We start from the raw sequence: 21,077 nt of genomic DNA on the forward strand, positions 1-21,077 counted from the left end.
TAGAATTATAAAAGCATATTTTGTCACATCATGGGCTAAATTCATAAATCCTGAGACGGGGGAGGGGAATCTACTGTATGCATCTTAATTATGATCACCATGTAAAAGTAAGAATACCGAGATGATAAATTTGTCTTCGTTTTAACGACAGGTTTATTCATATTCAAAAACGGAAATCTGTAATTTCGGCTGAAGTCAAGGGCTATGTCATTCTACTTTGCATTTCTAGCACCTGCTTCAGTATATAATCAGAGCCTAGTAAGTTCTGACCATGACGAATGGTTTCTGTGTTCTAAGGTCTTCTACATTTTCCTGCACATAGACTTATAAGAGTCCTGGTTCTACTGTATCAATTTGAGGGGAAGGAGTTACAATTTAAGCGCAAGACTTTTTTAAGGTGGGAGGGTAGTTTGGGGCATGCAATGTTCTGATGGACAACTGTTTGGTTAATATCCATATCTATCATCTTTACAGTCACCTGGCCTACACAGAGCTGGGCTACATTAATGGGACCATTTACAAGATAGCACTTCCATTTTAAAGCCTTAAGCTAGCATCTTTCATATTATGAAATCAGGCACTACAATTTTAAAATTTTTCATCAAATTTAGGATGGTGTTTGGTTAAGGGGAGGGGATGCAGCCAAGCAGGGTTTACAGAGGGAGTCTCAACAGACAATTTTCTTTCTCAGTCTGGTTGGTGGGTATAAGGATACCCACTGTATTTTTCTCTTGTACCTCTTTGCAAATCTTAAATATTACATAGTTCATTTTTAAAAGAAAAAAATAAAAAACTAAATATAGTATTCACAGCTTTACTTTGCTTCACATATTGGTAAATACTGGACCATTTACTTCTAAGTTTACTTCACCAAGGGGGTAGAGAGAAATGTCTTTCATCATAGCAGATTTATGTACTGAGAAAGCTTAAAGACAATAAAAATCAACCTCTATACACTTTCCATGGTTCTTTATACTAAAAAAGTCCACATTATAAATTAAACATTACTTTTAATTGCAAGTGTTACTTTAGTAGAATACAATTGGTTTAAGAGCAGAGACAGCCAATACCTCAAAAGTAACTCCCCCATTAAGTAAATTACCTCGATTTCCTGTAACTGCTCCTGATTGGTTGTGTACATCTGCTGAAGAGAATCCTCCAACTCTGTGTTTCGATCCAGTAATGTCTTCCCAAGCTCAGCAGCAAGTTGGAGATCTAGCACAACAAGCAAATCTTATTAAGGTAGTGCAAATGATCTCATTTCAACATTGTACATAAACCAGGGCTTCAAATAAGAATGAACTAAAACCCAACCCAATGTATAAAGTTTAAGTTAGATCCCAGGGGAAGATGGAATGGCACAGAAGGAAACCCAGATTCTACTTAAGTTCAGTGACAATGGGGCCTTTTACCAGGTACGGTACTCTCGATGTACTCTTACAAGACGTCAAGAATAGTGGTGCACTTTATGGAGGTGTATTCATTTGTTTAGGAATGATCATTCAGCATTGTGACACCTAAGATCATAATTAGCTGCCAAAGTACAGGCAAACCTAAAGTCCCATGAGTTTGGCTGCTATGAATACAACTGTCAAAGCAAGTGTGTGACAGACCCTGGCCCTCTCAGTGCACTAAAACTTAAGCCAAAAAAAGGAAAATGACATCAGTGATAAGAACACTACCACAGGTCTCTCTCATTTTTTCTATTTCTTTTCATTCCTTCTTCAAGATGACCAACCTAGATAAGCAAAGCAGCAGAACAGTTTGTGTGGTAACTCAGTCATAGCTCAGACTTTCATTTAACACAGAACCATATTTCCATTTTAAACCTCGCTTTTCAACACTCTTTAGGCATATGTGCATATACGACAGCATTAGTTTTGTTACACACAATCCCAGAAACAAAAATTCACTGATACAAAAAAGGACAATAGTTGTAACATAGGTACCTGAAACACTTTTCTGCATAGTAAGTTGGAGAGGTCCTTTGATAACAGTGGAAAATGCACTGAACTGAGTAGGAAAATCTGGAGTTCAGTTCTGACTGCCATTTACCAAGTGAACGCTTTAAACAGAGTGACTTTAAACATCCCTACATTTAGTATTCTTGTGTAGAGAGATGACTGTCCTGTCAATATGATTGTGAAAATCAAATGAAATAGTACACAAGGAAGTACTTCACAAACTAAGCAGCAGTACACAGGCAAAGTTATTAGTATTCATTGATTCACAAGTCAATGACTGTTGCTGACTGCCATAAGCGCAATGAAAGTGTGAGCTATGACTGAGTTACCACAGAAACTATACTACTGCTTTGTTGCTAGACACCATGCTAAGATTTGGCTAGAATGCTGAATAAACGGATCAAGTTCCTGCTTTCCTGACACTCCCAGATGTACAGGGGAAGTCAGACAGCAAATAAGTAAATAAACTTGAAAACTGTTATAAACACTATTCATCCATACATGTATGCATATATTCAATAATACCAAACATCATTCTGGGGATCTACAAATGAACTCAGCTAACTCCCTGCCCTCATGGAGCTTATACTCTCATGGGAGAAACAGCATGAGAAAATATATACTAGATAGCAAAAAAATGCTTTAAAAAAAAAAAGGAAGGAAGAGTATGGATATGGGAGGTTGAAATTTAAGAACAGGCAACAAGGGGGATATTAGACTCCAGATGTGAAGGACTGAATAGGTGCCTCACATAGATCTACCGAGGGGACCAGCATTCGAGGCAGAGGCAGAAGAAGAGCAAAGACCCTGGGAGGAAGCATGAGTGGCGATAATAAGGACTGCAGCCGATGAGGCTTGAGCACACTGCGTGTGTCTGTGTGCGTTCTGTGGCTGGGGCAGCAGGAGACAAAGAGGGCTTCCAAGGATGGCCAGCTGTTAAAGCCAAACTACGGAGATCAAGATGCTGGTTTTCACTGAGTAAAATGGAACCACGTGAAGGCTTTTGATCAGCTCCACTCTGGCTTTGGGTTAAGTTGGCCAAAAGGGTTAAGGTGGAGGTAGGGTGACAGGGATACTGCAGTCACTGGGTGAGCGATCGTGGTGGCTTAGACTAGAGTGGCAGAGATGGAGATGAGCAGAGGTGTCAAATACTGGATGTGTTTTGAAAGTAGAGCTAAAAGGATTTGTTAATCAACTGGATGTGCTATGTGACAGAGAAGAAAAAAAACCCTCCAGGTTTTGTGATAAGGCACAAAGGATTTTCTACTTTAGAAAGGAGGTCATGATGGAAGTCTCTCTTAGAAGACGTTTTAGCTAAAGCTTGAGGGAGGAAGATCTTAACACATAAATGCCAGGAAGAGGCCCTAAGACGGGAAAGAAATTGGCACACTGTACGGCCCAACATGGCTCATAGTTTCATGTCTGAAATGCAGTACTTGGGTGCAATCTCAAAAACGACAGAATGATCTCTGCTCATTTCCAAGGCAAGCCATTCAATATCACGGTAATCCAAGTCTATGCCCCAACCACTAATGCCAAAGAAGCTGAACAGTTCTATGAAGACCTACAAGACCTTCTAGAATGAACACCCAAAATAGATGTCCTTTTCATCATAGGGGACTGGAATGCAAAAGTAGGAAGTCAAGAGATACCTGGAGTAACAGGCAAGTTTGGTCATGGAGTACAAAATGAAACAGGGGGAAAGGCTAACAGAAATGTGTCAAAAGAACACACTGGACATAGCAAACATTGTCTTAAAGCAACACAAGAGATGACTTTACACATGGACATCACTAGATGGTCAATACCGAAATCAGACTAATTATATTCTTTGCAGCTGAAGATGGAGAAGCTTGATGCAGTCAGGAAAAACAAGACCAAGAGCTGACAGTGGCTCAGATCATGAACAATTATTGCCAAATTGAGACTTAAATTGAAGTAGGCAAAATCACTAGGCCATGCAGGTATGACCTAAATCAAATCCCTTACAGTTATACAATGGAAGTGACAAATAGATTCAAGGGATTAGATCTGACAGACTGAGTGCCTGAAGAACTAAGGATGAAGGTTTGTAACACTACACGGGAGGCAGTGATCAAAACCATCAAGAAAAAGAAACAGATTTTCAGACAACCATTTTGCCTTAGGCCGCCTTACAAATAACTGAGAAAAGAAGAGAAGCAAAAGGCAAAGGAGAAAAGGAAAGATAAACACATCTGAATGGAGAGTTCTAAAGAATAGCAAGGAGAGATAAGAAAGCCTTCCTCTGAGATCAATGCAAAGAAACAGAGGAAAACAACAGAACTGGAACAATAGAGTGGACAAAACGTGGCCCACTGGAGAAGGGACTGGCAAAAACAATTCAGTATTCTTGCCTTGAGAACCCCATGAACAGTATGAAAAGGCAGAAAGATAGGACACTGAAAGATGAACCCCCCAGGTCGGCAGGTGCCCAACATGCTACTGAAGAACAGTGGAGAAATAACTCCAGAAAGAATGAAGAGATGGAACCAAAGCAAAAACAACACCCAATTGTGGATGTGACTGCTGATGGAAGTAAAGTCTGATGCTGTAAAGAGCAATATTGCATAGGAACATGGAATGTTAGGTCTATGAATCAAAATTGGACATGGTCAAACAGGAGATGGCAATTTAGGAATTCGACATTTTAGGAATCAGTGAAATAAAATGGACTGGAATGGGTGAATTTAGCTCAGGTTACCATTATATCTACTACTGTGGGCAAGAATCCCTTACAAGAAATGGAGTAGCCCTCATAGTCAACAGGAGTCTGAAACGCAGTACTTAGATGCAATCTCAAAAATGACAGAATGATCTCTGCTCATTTGCAAGGCAAACCATTCAATATCACAGTAATCCAAGTCCATGCCCTGGCCAGTAATGCTGAAGAAGCTGAAGTTGAACGGTTCTATGAAGACCTATAAGACCTTCTAGCACTAACACCAAAAAAAGATGTCCTTTTCATGATAGGGGACTGGAATGCAAAAGTAGGAAGTCAAGAGATACCTGGAGTAACAGGCAAATTTGGCCTTGGAGTACAGAATGAAGCAGGGCAAAGGCTAATAACAGTTTTGTCAAGAGAATGCACTGGTTATAGCAAACACCCTCTTCCAACAACACAAGAGAAGATTCTACCCATGGGTATCACCAGATAATCAATACCAAAATCAGATTGATTATATTCTTTGCAGCCAAAGATGGAGAAGCTCTATACAGTCAGCAAAAATAAGACCAGCAGCTGACTGTGGCTCAGACCATGAACTCCTTATTGCCAAATTCAGACTTAAATAGAAAAAAGTAGGGAAAACCACTAGGCCATTCAGGTATGACCTAAATCAAATCCCTTACGATTATACAGTGGAAGTAACAAATAGATTCAAGGGATTAGATCTGATAGACAGAGTGCCTAAAGAACTATGGCCGGAGAATCGTGACATTGTACAGGAGGCAGTGATCAAGGCCATCCCCAAGAAAAAGAAATGCAAAAAGGCAAAATCGTGATCTGAGGAGGCCTTACAAATAGCTGAGAAAAGAGGCAAAAGGCAAAGGAGAAAAGGAAAGATATATCCATTTGAATACAGAGTTCTAAAGAATAGCAAGGAGAGATAAGAAAGCCTTCCTCAATGATCAATGCAAAGAAATATAGGAAAGCAATAGAATGGGAAAGACCAGAGATCTCTTCAAGAAAATTAGAGATACCAAGGGAACATTTCATGCAAAGACGAGCTCAATAAAGGACAGAAATGGTGTGGACCTAACAGAAGCAGAAGATATTAAGCAGAGGTGGCCAGAATACACAGAGGACTATACAAAAAAGATCTTCATGATCCAGATAATCACGATGGTGTGATCACTCACCCAGAGCCAGACATCTTGCAGTGCAAAGTCAAATGGATCTTAGGAAGCATCACTATGAACAAAGCTGGTGGAGGTGATGGAATTCCAGTTGAGCTATTTCAACTCCTAAAAGACGATGCTGTGAAAGTGCTGCACTCAATATGCCAGCAAATTTGGAAAACTCAGCAGTGGCCACAGGACTGGAAAAGGTCAGTTTTCATTGCATTCCACAAGAAAGGCAATGGCAAAGAATATTCAAACTACCGCACAATTGCACTCATCTCACACGCTAGCAAAGTAATGCTCAAAATTCTCCAAGCCAGGCTTCAACAGTACGTGAACTGTGAAATTCCAGATGTTCAAGCTGGATTTAGAAAAGGCAGAGGAACCAGGATCATATTGCCAACATCCACTGGATCACTGAAAAAGCAAGAGAGTTCCAGAAAAACACCTACTTTCGCTTTATTGACTATGCCAAAGCCTTTGACTGTGTGGATCACAAAAAACTGGAAAATTCTGAAAGAGATGGGAATACCAGACCACCTGACCTGCCTCTTGAGAAACCTGTATGCAGATCAAGAAGCAACAGTAGACTGGTTCCAAATCGGGAAAGGAGTACGTCCAGGCTGTATATTGTCACCCTGCTTATTTAACGTATATGCAGAGTACACCATGAGAAATGCTGGACTGGATGAAGCACAAAGCTGGAATCAAGATTGCTGGGAGAAATATCAATAACCTCAGATATGCAGACACCACCCTTATGACAGAAAGCGAGGAAGAACTAAAGAGCGTCTTGATGAAAGTGAAAAAGGAGAGTGAAAAAGTTGACTTAAAGCTCAACATTCAGAAAACTAAGATCATGGCATCCGGTCCCATCACTGCATGGCAAATAGATTGGGAAACAATCTATTTTTTAGGTTCGAAATCACTGCAGATGGTGACTGCAGCCATGAAATTAAGACGTTTACTCCTTGGAAAAAAAGTTATGACCAACCCAGACAGCTTACTAAAAAGCAGAGACATTACTTTGCCAACAAAGGTCCGTCTAGTCAAGGCTATGGTTTTTCCAGTAGTCATGTATGCATGAGAAAGTTGGACTATAAAGAAAGCTGAGCACCGAAGAATTGATGGTTTTGAACTACGGTGTTAGGGAAGACTCTTGAGAGTCCCTTGGTCTGCAAGGATATCCAACCAGTCCATTCTAAAGGAAATTAGTCCTGAATACTCAATAGAATGACTGATGCTGAAGCTGAAACTCCAATACTTTGGCCACGTGATGCGAAGAACTGACTCATTTGAAAAGACCCTAATGCTGGGAAAGACTGAAGGTGCGAGGAGAAGGGAATGACAGAGGATGAGATGGTTGGATGGCATCACTGACTTGATGGACATGAATTTGAGCAAGCTCGGGAGTTGGTGATGGACAGGGAAGCCTGGCGTGCTGCTGTCCACGGGGTCACAAAGAGTTGGACATGACTGAGTGACTGAACAACAGCAGCCCAACATAAAGCCAGTGTGACAGAAGCTCACTGGGGAGAGTGGTACGGGAGCTGGAGGAGTAGGTATGGTTCAGACTACAGAAATCGGCCATGGTAAGGAAAGTTTAGGTTTTATTCTAAGTATGTTGGAAAGTCATTTCACCCAGTGTCGAAAAATATACTTATTACACTTATTATCAAAAGAGGGAACCTCACCACATATGATTTTAAAACAATTTTTAGAGGTTGACAAACAAGGTTTAACATTTAATTCATTAAACCAATATTACAGCTTAACCTAGAATAAGTGGTAACTGGAAAGCAACTTTTGTTACCTGGTAGCGGCCATTTGAGGGCATAATTAACATTGTGGTTGGTTAGTTTTCCCTCAGAAGGAAAAAAACAAGGCAGCAAAACCCACGAAACACCACTCCAGCTCATTTTAAAACATTTTAAACCCATTTAAAATAAAACAGTATACTGTTGGTAGATCAGTGTCAAAATACATTCTCTTGTGATTTAAATATTAACAATGTCTATTAATGTACTTAAGACTTCATATACCAAGTCTATGAAATAATATCTTGTATTCACAAGACATCAAACCCTTTACAAACTGTTCAAACATTTGAAATTAATTTTTTGTATCTTTTCCAGGTAGTTAACCCAGATTTTCAAATGAGAAGCAGAAAGATGCTAAGAAGTGATCTGACCAATTCCACGTGGTGAGTCATAATAAGCAAATGAGAAACCACTGTCAACAGATTCTAACTTTCACCCTCATCACGATTCTCCATTATCCACATCCACACACTTTTAATTTTCTTGACAGGGATGTCCACATCTTTGTCTAAGGTACAGAGTACCTCAGTCTGCTTGTTTTCCTAGATGACAATGAGAAACTAGAGTTGAGCTCTTTGGCTTTTACTGCCTGTGCTGCCAGGGAAAGCATATACAACCCCAGGCAAGTTGCTATCTTGTTTTCAGTAAATGAAAAAGGAACTACGTACAGCTGAGATTTCCAGAAATAATTATTTTACACTCATAGCGTGTGTAATGTGTATACACAGCCCCATAAAGGAACCACTATGCTGAATTATTAAGGACAAAGCAAACATTACCTAGACATTACTTAAGTCTCTCCTGGCCTGCTATAAAGTGGTGAGTAACTCCTCACTGGGAAAGACCAGAGACTTACCAAAGATATTCTTATCCAGCAACCAAAAGCTGAGCCAAAACCTCTTTCAGAAGCAAGACTAATTTGAGACCATCTACAGCTATTTCTTTCAGTTAGGAAACTACCCATGTTACTTAATGTCAGCCGGGAGCACCTTTCCTGTTCCTGCTGCCGCAGAAGAGACGCCAAGTATAGCACTCTTGCAGTAAACATCCAACAGAGAAGAATTTGAGACTTGTCCTTATCGCAATCCTTATTTTGAGTTAAACAAAACCCAAGCCTGGCTCAGTAACCTTAAGTCTCAGTCTTCTAAATATTTCATTGGATGTGTAGGATAGAATTCTGGCGAAACAAGTCTCAACTACAAGAAAGCATCTGTGAAGTCACACTGTATAATAGGATATTACTTCATCTGTTAGTTTAAAGACAAAAGTCTTTCTTGGTCTTTAAAAAAAAAAAAAAAAGAAGTTTATTTCCTGTTGTGTAGCATCTGGCTTCCATTACCAAAAGGAGCCAAAAGCTGGCAGTAAGCCCAAGAAGGTTTTCTAAATAATTTGTGGAGGGAATGAGAGAATATTCAATGTCCTTTATTCTTACTTAACACACAAAAGAAAAGGAAACAATATAGTTTTGAAGCCTTATACACCTGTTCATCTCACTTTACAAAAAGGATTTTCATTAAGAGGTTGTCTTTTCTAAATCCTATTGAACTGGCGTAGGCAAACACTAAAAATACCACAGATTTACTGCAGGCTTGAGAACTGCAACTTTCAATAACTTCATGTTTAATATCCTTCCACTAATCAGTCTTTGCAAGTGACAATAATCTATTTTAACAATATAAACTATTAGCTTTAAACAGATAGTCTACTCAGCCCTATGCCCTAGGTAAAAAATTAACTCTAGTAGTCAGGTGATTTTTAAAAAAGATCTTCCTTCCAGAATTCCGAAATCTTTAAATTTCACTGCTATTACATTTTTCTTTAGTTTTTTTTCTTTAAAGAGGATGACATATTCCCATGTTAGCTGTAGTCTCTAGCATTCATTCAATAACGTTAAGGCTGAAAGTTTTTCCTATTACAAAACCAAATGCGTCATCTGGTGATGCTTCTGTGTAACTCCTGTAGCCGATGTTACTATAATTGGGAAAGCAAAAAATCTGAATATAAACATCAAGAAAAATGACGGTGTCAGTTTTAATGACCCTCCAAACAGTGATTCAGCAAATTCGTTGCTCATGTGGAAAACGTACTCATCTTAAAAAGTAGAAGTCTTAATTTAAACTAAGATTTCATTTGCTGATCTTTACAGTAGAAACCCAAATCCTTATTCTAAGCTTGCACAGCTCGCCAAATGACAATTACAACAGCAGCTGGTCTAAAAGAAAACCCAGTCTCTGAAGTCTTTCCACCTTGTTCTCAGGGGCACATTTCAAAGCAATCACCATCATTACCTACAGAGAAGGCTCCTGCTGTCCCAGAAAGGATCTTACTCACAGAGATCACAGTCAGTATTCTTACTTTGTCAACTCAGCCCTCTGACAAAAGACACTCTCTTCAAAGTGTTTTATAAAAGCAATGGGTTTTCTTCTTCTGCCTGCACAGTTTCACATGTTTCTAACAAGGTATGAATGGTAGACCACTGCCTTCTGAGGTTAGAAACTTTCAACAATTTTAATTTTTACAAAGAATGCCCCAAGCAAACTTTGGTAAAGAGATTCAATATACTTAAGTAATGCTTCTATTGTTAAAGAAAAAAAAAAATTGTAGTTCTATGACTGAGCACAGGATCTTAGAAAACTGTTTTAGCAACTCTGTTCAAATAAGGCTCTCAGTAAAATTAATAATGAGGATGTTAAAAAATGAACAGACATGTGTCTGCACTTGATAAAATCCCACTAGATCTGCTTATCAGCCTAAGAGGACAGACTTGCTCCCAAACCTTACTCAGCAGCAAAATTATCTAGTGAGGGCCCACCCACTGCCTAGCACTATAGTGGGCGCCCCAGGAGGCAGCACCTCCAGTCAACAGATCCCTAGTAAATGAGCAGGATCCTGTCTGTCCTGTGGACAGGCACTGTAGTCCTAGTGCTTCAATGAACACCTGGGACGGAATAAATACAATTTTTGAAAAATTAACAAAAGATCCATTAGAAGTTTAGGAGTGAACATATAATGTAATGAGAATGGGACAAAGAGACCCTTTTATTCACACTGTGGCCTTCATTCTTTCACAGGCCAAATTCACAGTTGTAACTGTTGGAATTTCACATCTATTCCTACCCCACACACTTGGTTATGACACACAGGGTTATGTCAAAGTCCATCGTGATAATAGATGTAAAAGTCCTCTGAAAAGAACAGACCAAATTCCAAACTGGCACTAGGAAGTTTGGACCTGTGCGCTTCAAGATTTCATGCATTTGCACACCTGATGACTTGATTTCAATCAGAGGTTAGAGAGTTCCACGTCCAACCTCAATATGTTGCATTTGCTCCTCAGTAAGTTGAAATATTACAAGTGGTTGTTCCTAACAACCTCCCACAGGGGGAAAGTGCAGTACAGACTAACTTGCCTGGTGGAAGAGAGCCATGAAAACAATAATCTTGTGTGAGTGCCTCAGTTCAGGTCAACAAGTGTTAAAATTGAGTTTCTATTATGTGCTAAGTATTGTGCTAGATAGATAAAAAAAAAAAAAAAACAACAACAACCTGTACAGAGCTACACTTTCTAAATACAGTAAGGAAAAATATATAGTTTTGATTATAGGGCAAACTGCTTCATTTCTTTATAGGGAAAGGTTGCAATTGCAAAATGGTTGCCTCATAAATTCTGGAGAAAGTATCAAACTAGGCCATCAATCCTTCTGGGGCATTCTGAAAACAGGTTAAAACGTAAGACAAATCTGCCTTGTGGATGCTGTGAATATGATGGCAGATACTGCACTGCAGCCACTGAATAGGTTAGACTATGTAAGCATAATTACTTACATAAACTTTGACTTATATAAAGACTATATAAAATCTGATTTAAGCGACAGGCTGTGACATATTGATTTAAGAAATCACCTTCCCCCAAGAGTTCCTTATGTTTCTTTTCTGAGTCTTTTTTTTTTCTTTTTAAAGTATGAGTCTTTTAAGCCTACATTCTCTCTCCCCTAAGTTCAACGGTTAGCATGAACAAACACCATGGTCAATTAATATTCAACTAAATGAGATGGTAACTTTTTATGCCAGTTGAGAGATGAAAAAGTTGATTTACACAGAATTGCTGAAACAGAAGATGCCTGAAAAAAATTTCTCAGGAGACAGGAAATCCAGGACAGGCCAAGATGGGAATGCCTCTTGTGAAAAAGCTAGGGGGCAAAGTGAAGGAAGCAGCTGAGGTAGAAGTGCCCTCAAGTCATTCACTGGCATCTGGTAAACCACGCCTAAGTAGCCCCCCTCTCACCCCGTCTAACGCCAACTGTAAGAGCTGTAAACCAGGTGGAGCAGAAGAGATAGGGGTTTGAGCAGTGACTAGGACGACTCCTCATTCTGAGTGTGCGGGTTCAAAAATGTTTTGCTCTACGGCAGAAACACAGTATTGTAAATCAACTAAACTCCAATAAAAATCAGTCAAAAAAAAAAAAAAAAACCGACTTGCTTCCACATTTGAGGGAAGTCACTTGGCCGCTTTAGCATCCGCGTTACCCATTTGGAAAAGGGGAACAATATGAGTTACTCTCTCAACGGAGTTATTGTGAGGATCAAATGTGTGCGCGATTCCTGCCACACGGCACTGCCACCCCGGGTCCACCACCTGCAGCAGCTCACACTCGCCGGCTGTGAGCACCGGCTGTGGTTCCTCCCCGACGCGGACAGCCCGGTAAGGGGCCACCCCTCTCCGCTCCGAGGAACACCGTGGGGATTAAATCAGTTAATCCCCGGAGAGAGCTCCAAACGGTGCCTGGAGCCCGGTCAGCTCCTGACACGCAGTAGTGGCGGGGACGATGGGGGATGCTGATTACCGCGCAAGAGCCCGGGCCCGCGCAGCGGAGTCCTCCCGCGCGGGACCAGCAGACGCGACAGTCCCAACGCCAGGTGAGCGCCAGATCTTCCCCGATACTGGCGTCGGTGGGCCCCGAGCGAAATCAACTTTTTAACAGTTTCACGGCCAGGAGGTGAAGCCTCGAGCTGGCAGCCGCCCTGCTCTGGCCAGGCCCCGCCTGGCGACCGCACCCTCACCTTGCTGGAGGTCCTGGTGGTCGTACCACGGCTCGTCCTCCTTCATCTCAAACTCCTCCACCAGGTTTTCCGCCAGCATTTCGGCCGGCTCTTCCGGGGGCAGCGGCCCCCGCCGCCGCCGGCCCGCCTCAGCCGCTGCCCCGGGCTCTCCCCCGGCCCCTCCGCCCTCAGCCAGAGCCGCCCTCGGGCGGGACGCGCCGCCGCCCAGGCTCCACCGCGACGCCTGACCACAGCCGCCCGCTACCGCCTCCGGCGCCGCCGCACGGCGGCCCGCAGCGCACGCCGCGGACTGGGTTCTCTCGCGCCGCCCAACCGCCCCAACGGCCGGCGCCCCGGCGCGAGCTCCTGAGTCGGCTCTCCGAGCCGGCTCCTCACGCCGCAGCCGGGCCCAACGTGGCACTTTGGCAGAACCCTCCCCGACCGGGGCTGCGATTCAAACCCCCGGCGGCCGCTCGGCCAATCGCGAGCAGACCGCCGGCCGAGCGGCGGCGACGTCGTCCAATCGCGTCTCGCCGCAGGCCCGCGGTTCGCCCGGTATCAGAGGCAGGCAGCCAATGGTGACTCCGAAGGAAACAAAGAAGGCGGGAAAAGGACAAGGGGTGCGGTCGAGGGTCCCGCCCTCTCCTCTCTTCGAAACGCTTCTGGCCGTGCATTCGGCGAGCTTGGGTGAGGAGGTGGTGGCCTCCGCTGCCCCTGTGGTGGGTGGCCGGCTGCCTGGCCGGTGGACGGGCTAAGTGGGCGTGAGGGTCAGAAGTACGGTCTACGAGCAGCGGACGGTTGCAGGCGGGAGGCGCGAGGCGTGCCGGGACTCTGAGGTCCGCTGCCCCACCGACCCTTGCTGGTCCTGACTCCCAGATTTGCTCTGCTTGATGCTGGGAAATCGAGGATCGGTCGGAAGTTCAGGGCAGTTAACTGTTTTCTTCTTGATATCTGAGTCCTCACCTCCAAATCGCTGAGAATTTGTACTGCCCCTGAAACGGTGGGCCTCAGACCCACCTGAAGGTGAAGTTGAAGCCACTCCTGAGAAAAAAATTGCAAGCGTTTTTGCATACTTTTTTTAAAAAGATCACAAGTTAAGCATCTGGAGTCATGACGTTACACCTGGAGAGAGGAGAATGCAGCCCTAGCCCTTGATGGCCAGGACAGTGAAAGCTGGTTTCTGCACACAACAAAATAAATACTTCTCGTAGGTTGTGGCTTTTACCATCTTCGTGCAGACAAAACACAAAAATTCTAAAATAAGGTGACAGATCAGAAAGTCAGTGTTCTTAGCCTTGATGTAATGGAAAAGGTACAGCTGACAGAAGACAGCTATGTTAGAATGTCAGCCAATAATCTTAGAAGGAACAGTCGTTTCAGAGGTGATAAAAGAGGAATGGTAAACTCACAAATCCTTGTCTTCTAAATCCAGGGACACTAACAAGTAAAATGTTACTGATCTGTTTTTATTCTTAGGTTAAAAAAGAAACTAGGTTTAATATTCTGCCCTAACTGCCCTTATTCTGGTAGAGGTATTACTAGTCCACAGCCAAAAGAAAATAACTAAAACTATCTTAATTTACAAGTCACTACAGATAAAGCTCTTTGGAAAGAGAGATGATTGGATTTAGGATTTGCTGATGGTGATTTGTTGAAGCTGAAGGGCCGGAATCATGCCTCTGACCTTCAAGAAACTCATCTTTCATAGCCACTAGTAACTGAAAGTGCTAACCCTTTCTCCATGGCAAAAGCTTATTTTGACTCCAAATCAAACGGGAGACTGTATTGAAATGTTCTTTAGCGTTCTTCAAAAAACAATGGCAAAACAACAAAAAAGAACGATCTGAAGAATTAAAGTTACTGATGATTTTACATGGCAAAAAAGTCCACACAAAACCCAACACACCAGACTTTATGCCTTTTAGTATTAGTGTGTTCTTTTTAAGGACACTGGGGGAACTTCTCCTCCACCCCCACCCCCGCCCCAGAAAAGCTTGAACAAAAATTGCACTGAAAAAGACAAGTTAGCTTTCAGTGCTAAACGCCCTGCTTTCAAGGGGTCCCCATCATTATTTAGAGTCCATGTAGGAGAAGGCGATGGCACCCCACTCCAGTACTCTTGCCTAGAAAATCCCATGGAGGAGCCTGGTAGGCTGCAGTGCATGGGGTCGCGAAGAGTCGGACACGACTGAGCGACTTCACTTTCATTTTTCACTTTGATGCATTGGAGAAGTAAATGGCAACCCACTCCAGTGTTCTTGCCTGGAGAATCCCAGGGACGGGGGAGCCTGGTGGGCTGCCGTCTATGGGGTCGCATAGAGTTGGACACGACTGAAACGACTTAGCAGCAGCAGCAGTCAGAGCTGAGAAGCAATCATAAGCAGCCTCTTCTGCAACATTATTATTTGGTTTAGCAATAGGTTAACAATAACAACCCAAGTTGATTCTGAAAGAAGGCTTTTGGGTTTTCATTTAATAATTTACCAGTATTTAGTGCATGTTCCCAGCCTAATCATTACACCATTCTGCTACATTTAAACTCTTCTATATAAAACATTTTGTATTAAAGAAGAACCAGGTTCAGAAATCCTTTGTTCCTGCTTGTAAAGATACACTTACTATTCATGTTCTTTGGTGTTTTATTGCTATAGTAAGTCAAGTGAGAGTTTTAAGTAGTGTTGACTTTAAAGTGATTGTAAGTGGTGGTTTTCAGTTTGATACCTACTAAAATAAGTGTTTATTATAATGAAAATAATCTAAAGCAAAATATCAATAGTTCTTTTTGCAGATGGAAATAAGAAAGATTTTTACTTTTTTTGGTCATAAACAGAAGTTCAGGCTATGGAATTTTTTATAATGTTATCAAAACTTTGTATCCACCGTATATATACATATGAAGTGAAGTCGCTCAGTCGTGCCCGACTCTTTGCAACCCCATGGACAGTAGCCTGCACCAAGCTCCTCCATCCACGGGATTTTCAAGGCAAGAGTACTGGAGTGGGTTGCCATTTCCTTCTCCAGGGAATCTTCCCAGCCCAGGGATCAAACCCAGGTCTCTCGCATTGTAGACAGAGGCTTTACCTTCTTAGCCACCAGGGAAGTCCATATATGTGTATATATACATGACATTAACTTTATGTTTCAGACAAGATGGGTGCTTAACTCAAAGTCTTTTTAAAAAATTTGAACTCAGCTAAGCAAGCTTATGATTCCTTGCAAAATTCTGAGTTTATAAATACCTACTTCTGCCTTAATGATAGATCAGTTTAGAAGGTGTGGCACGCTTCTTGTTTTAGCATGCCTGAAATAAAACTAAGAACAAGAAGAGTGCCTGGATTTTGGTGGGCTAACTTTGTGTCTTAGGGCTTCTCTGGTGCTCAATGGTAAAGAATCCGCCTGACACTTCAGGAGACGCAGGTTCAGCCCCTGGGTTGAGAAGATCTCCTGGAGAAGGCAATGGAAACCATTCCACTATTCTTCCCTGGGAAATCCCATGGACAGAGGAGCCTGGCAGGCAACAGTCCATGGGATCACAAAAGAGTTGGACACAACTTAGTGACTAAACAACAACAAATTTGTATTTGGCTTTTGGTTCTCCTGACCTCCTTGTTTTTGGCTCTCTTAGTAACCAGTGGCCTCGGCTTCAGTCTTCATTCTCACTTATGCCAAAAGTAAGTCCCGAGAGTGAGGTCTTCAGCGGTAGTTCCCAGGTTTTTCTAACTGGAGAATTACCTCCATAGTCAAAAATGTTGGTTCATCTCCACATTTTAGTACTTGTATTTTTAAAGGTTTGAGCATGCATAGTAACAAAGAAGTTCATATATATTTTTTTTTTTTTATCATTACAGCAGAATCTATAGACATTTTAAGAAAGCTAGTACACAAGTGAGTACAAGGGACATGAGTTTGAGCAGGCTCTGGGAGTTGGTGATGGACAGGGAAGCCTGGTGTGCTGCAGTCCGTGGGGTCTCAAAGAGTCAGACACGACTGGGCAACTGCACTGAACTGAGTACACAAACGGGCAGATAGTCTGTATTTTGTTTATAGACAATGCTTGATCTACAAATGGAATTATTAACCCTTTTTGATAATTCTCTACTTCCTATAGAATTAAAATCATTCTTGCATCTACATGATGCAAAATGAAGCTCAGGGACTTAGGTAATTTGATCATTTGAGCCAAATGTCCACTTCCCCCTTATAACTTGCTCTCCGCATCCGCAAGTAATTGGGTAGCATAGACTGAGGTGCCTGCTTAATTCCCAGGGACTGTTTAAGCAAGTAGCATCTCTCGAATTATCTGAATATTTGTGTTTTCTGCTTGAGTAAGATTTTGGAGAAGTGGCTATTAAAGAACCCGCCTGCCAATGCAGGTAGACATAAGAGACATGGGTTCCATCCCTGGGTTGGGAAGATCCCCTGGAGAAGGGATCCCATTCCAGTATTCTTGCCTGGAGAATCCCACAGGCGAAGGAGCCTGGCAGGTTGCAGTCCATAGGGTTGCACAGAGTCGGACATGACTGAAGTGACTTAGCATGCACACACCATTATAAAACAGGAAAATTCTGTTGTTATCTTAAAACCATAGTCAAGATTAAAAAAGCAAGATGAGTCTATACCTACCTCTTGCTTGGTTAACCTTTCCCTGCTTTCCAGGTGGATAAATCAAGTCCGTGGATGGGTAAAACAATAGGCCAGATTTAAGAGGAAGGTTTACATGACAGCAAGGATCAAATGGGTTCTTTCTATACCCCTCTTAGCTGTGTCCTTTGGGCCAAAGTTACATAGGCTATAAGATCAAAAGAGAATCAAAAGATCAACAAGAGAAGATAAAAAATGAATCTCCCAATGCAAGTCTGTACTACTGAATGGACAACTTTATACTAAGATGAAAGGCTTGCTTCTATTCTTTCTCTCAGACACTACTTAAGGATGTCACCTCATTGTTTCATTTCTGTTGTGCCTTCCCAAGTAGGGAAGATAATAATGCCATAAACACATCTCCCTGGTCACTAGTTAAATGCGTCTAAACTCTTTGATCGGAGAAGGCAATGGCAACCCTTTTCAGTACTCTTGCCTGGAAAATCCCATGGACGGAGGAGCCTGGTAGGCTGCAGTCCATGGGGTCGCTGAGGGTCGGACATGACTGAGTGACTTCACTTTTCACTTTCATGCATTGGAGAAGGAAATGGCAACCCACTCCAGTGTTCTTGCCTGGAGAATCCCAGGGATGGGGGAGCCTGGTGGGCTACCATCTATGGGGTTGCACAGAGACGGACACGACTGAAGCGACTTAGCAGCAGCAGCAAACACTTTGATATGTTTCACTTTTATAAGTTAGAAGAGATATTAAAATATATATTCAAGTAAAGCCACACTCTATGCAAACTAGTGTTCCTGGCAACATCTCAAAAATTGTTGAGTAAGTGGATTAAGAAAGTAAAGTGTTAAATTTGGTTGCATATTCACAGCTAATGCTTTTGGATTTTTATTTAACTAAAGTTAACTAGTATCTGGTGGAATTTTGTCACCCATGAGCTGAATCAGCTCTTGTACACAAGTAGTGAATGTTAACCATTTCTTTTTTTCTTAAACTAAAGGAAGAAGAATTCCTCTGCATGGAAAATGACATTTTTAAACATCAAACCCATTGCTTGGGCATTCTCTCTAACAACATTAGGGACTGAAATGCTCAATTCTGTCTTCAGTTTCTACTATGTAAAGCTTTTTTTACATCTGTACAAGGTTTCAGAAGTGGCTTTTTATCAAGCACAGGTGAGATGAAGCCCTTGTTGTTCTTTTACCTTAGAAAAGCTTCTCCTTCTAGTTGTGCCTCCTGATTTTCCAAAAAGCTGATTCTTCACAAGTTGAAAGAGTTATCAAGAAAAGGTTATCCATGTCCAAGATCTTCTGTTTAAGGGCAAAGAGACTTTTAAAATGATGGTCACTTATAACAGCTTTAATGCATATATATTAAATCTAGAAAAATGATACAAATGAACCTTTTTGCAGGGCAGGAGTAGAGATGCAGATGTAGAGAACAGACGTGTAGACACAATGCCGGGGTGGGCGTTGGGATGAATCGGAAGATTTAGGTTGACGTATGTGCGTCTAGTCAAGGCTATGGTTTTTCCAGTGGTCATGTATGGAGGTGAGAGTTGGACTGTGAAGAAGGCTGAGCGCAGAAGAATTGATGCTTTTGAACTGTGGTGTTGGAGAAGACTCTTGAGAGTCCCTTGAACTGCAAGGAGATCCAACCAGTCCATTCTGAAGGAGATCAGCCCTGGGATGTCTTTGGAAGGAATGATGCTAAAGCTGAAACTCCAGTACTTTGGCCACCTCATGCGAAGAGCTGACTCAATGGAAAAGACCCTGATGCTGGGAGGGATTGAGGGCAGGAGGAGAAGGGGACGATAGAGGATGAGATGGCTGGATGGCTTCACCAACTCAATGGACGTGAGTTTGAGTGAACTCTAGGAGTTGGTGATGGACAGGGAGGCCTGGCGTGCTGCGGTTCATTGGGTCACAAAGAGTCGGACACGACTGAGCGACTGAACTGAACTGAACTGAACAGATGTGCACTGCCATGTGTAAAACAGATAACCAATGGGAACCTGCTGTATAGCACAGGGAGCTCAGCTCAGTGCTCTCTGGTGACTTATATGGGTGGGATGGAGGTGGATAAGAGGGAGGGAATATATGTATACATATAGCTGATACATTTCCTTGTACAGCAGAAACTAACACAACATTGTAAAGCAACTATATCCCAATTATAATAAATAACGACAGCTTGGAGTTTAACAGGTACATTTTTGGTTATCTGGAAAAATTCCTTATGTGGAAAAATAAGAATTATTATTAAGATATCGTGTGTTTTGAAATGGCCCATATATTTACAAATTGTATTGTAACTCATTACCAATTAGGTGGTCAGGATGGATAGAGTTCATGGTCTTAAAAACCCATATGGTTTATAATGTTACTTGTTCATTGCTAACAACAACATCCTTGATCTAATAAGTGTTTTTTTCCATTTTGAGATAGCAAACGCTAATATTTTAACCTTTCCTAATGAAATTATGTAAAACTGTGCCATGGTCTGTAAACAGGCCATCATTCTTTGCAAAGGCATGGCCATATGCCTTGTGGGGAGACAGCGGAGCATAATGATTGAAAGCGCGGACTCCAGGGTCATCTGCCTTGGCTCAGGCCCTGATTCAGTCATTTATTAGCCGAGAAAGTTACTTAACTTCTCTGACCCTCAGTTTCCTCATAAAGAAGCGGTAAGAATAGTACCTACTTCATAGGGTTGTTTTAAGGATTTAGTGAAATAATTCATGTAAAAACTTGTTCAGTGCCTAAACACAAAGTGAATGCACTCTGGTTTTGGGGTAGTATTAGCTGTCATTATTATTTCAGTATGTATACTTCCTGCTGATTCTGGAAGCAGTGACTTTTTTTTTTTTTTCCAACTGATCAAATTTGGTCACTTCATATTAGTTAAAAATTCAAGTTACTTTCATTGGTATAAACTACACTAAAATAATCCTGTGTTGTTTCTTTTCTAGATGATTTTAATGATCTGGAATGCTCTTAACGACCTGACGGGGTATTTTCACAACAACTCTAAGGCTGACTGCTGTTCCAGTCGTCACAGTTCTGTTTTGTATGGTGCCCCTTTATATGCAGCAGCCTTCCTGCTTCCTTGGTTCCCCTGGAAATACTATCATGAAGGTGACTGGCTTAGTGGGCTTCACCTGGTGGTATCATTATGTGCTTTTGATAGCACACTTACCTTTGTTCAGCAAGCCCAGTGTGTGCTGTTTGCAGAAATTTTCACTAGATACGAAAGTCGGCTTCAGCTTATTAAAATCAACCAAGTGGCATCACTGGTAGGATCTACCAGTATCCTTTTCTGTGGCCTCATCTCTGATAACATGGAAATTTTGCTCAATTTTCAGGTCATCGCTGTTGTTGTTGCCATTTTGGCTACTGCCAGCCTTTATGCTGGCATGTGCCACATAAGTCACTTAGAACCTAAAAGAAGCCCCGAGGAAAACCTTTTCTCAGAAACTGTACAGGATCTCCCCTGGACCTCCGTCATCTCATTGATGAGACAAATCTTGACCCAGAAAAACTTTCGCCTTTTTCTGATAGTGAATTTCTTCCAAGTCTTCCATTTAACCTTCTTCAGTAACTTCATGATGATATTTGTTGATAACCTCATTCCCACGGATGTTCTTCCTTCTTCCATAAGGAGCATCATGTATGGGGCAGGCTTTATCTGCCCACAGGTATGTGATGATTCTTCATGTATCTTCCTACAGGGATTAAAGATATAACTCTTACCTGGGCTAGGGCCTTCCCTGGTGGCTCAGTGGTAGAGGAT

General features: G+C 42.0%; 2 protein-coding genes across 7 annotated transcripts in view; one reads left to right on the top strand and one right to left on the bottom strand.

Moving 5' to 3' along the window:
- Positions 1-12,790, bottom strand: part of CDR2 (cerebellar degeneration related protein 2) — a 28,165-nt gene extending 15,375 nt beyond the window's left edge. The window contains exons 1-2 of the mRNA XM_061401402.1: positions 12,707-12,790; positions 1,103-1,215 (exon numbers count right to left, since the gene is read on the bottom strand). Of these exons, the coding sequence (XP_061257386.1) occupies positions 1,103-1,215; positions 12,707-12,785 (192 nt within the window). The 5' untranslated portion in view covers positions 12,786-12,790. The remainder of the gene's footprint in view (positions 1-1,102; positions 1,216-12,706) is intronic.
- LOC133238373 (transmembrane protein 180-like) overlaps positions 12,015-21,077 on the top strand; it is a 42,187-nt gene continuing 33,124 nt past the window's right edge. The window contains exons 1-3 of one of the 6 annotated variants that reach the window (XM_061401400.1): positions 12,015-12,562; positions 18,286-18,460; positions 20,257-20,982. In XM_061401400.1, the coding sequence (XP_061257384.1) occupies positions 18,311-18,460; positions 20,257-20,982 (876 nt within the window). In that variant the 5' untranslated portion in view covers positions 12,015-12,562; positions 18,286-18,310. Of the gene's footprint in view, positions 12,563-13,291; positions 13,405-13,446; positions 13,897-18,285; positions 18,461-18,579; positions 19,142-20,256; positions 20,983-21,077 lie in introns of those variants that run through there. The other 5 variants (XM_061401396.1, XM_061401399.1, XM_061401397.1 and 2 more) reach the window with 5 other exon arrangements.

Source organism: Bos javanicus, chromosome 25 (assembly GCF_032452875.1).
Source record: "Bos javanicus breed banteng chromosome 25, ARS-OSU_banteng_1.0, whole genome shotgun sequence".
NCBI lineage: Eukaryota > Metazoa > Chordata > Mammalia > Artiodactyla > Bovidae > Bos > Bos javanicus.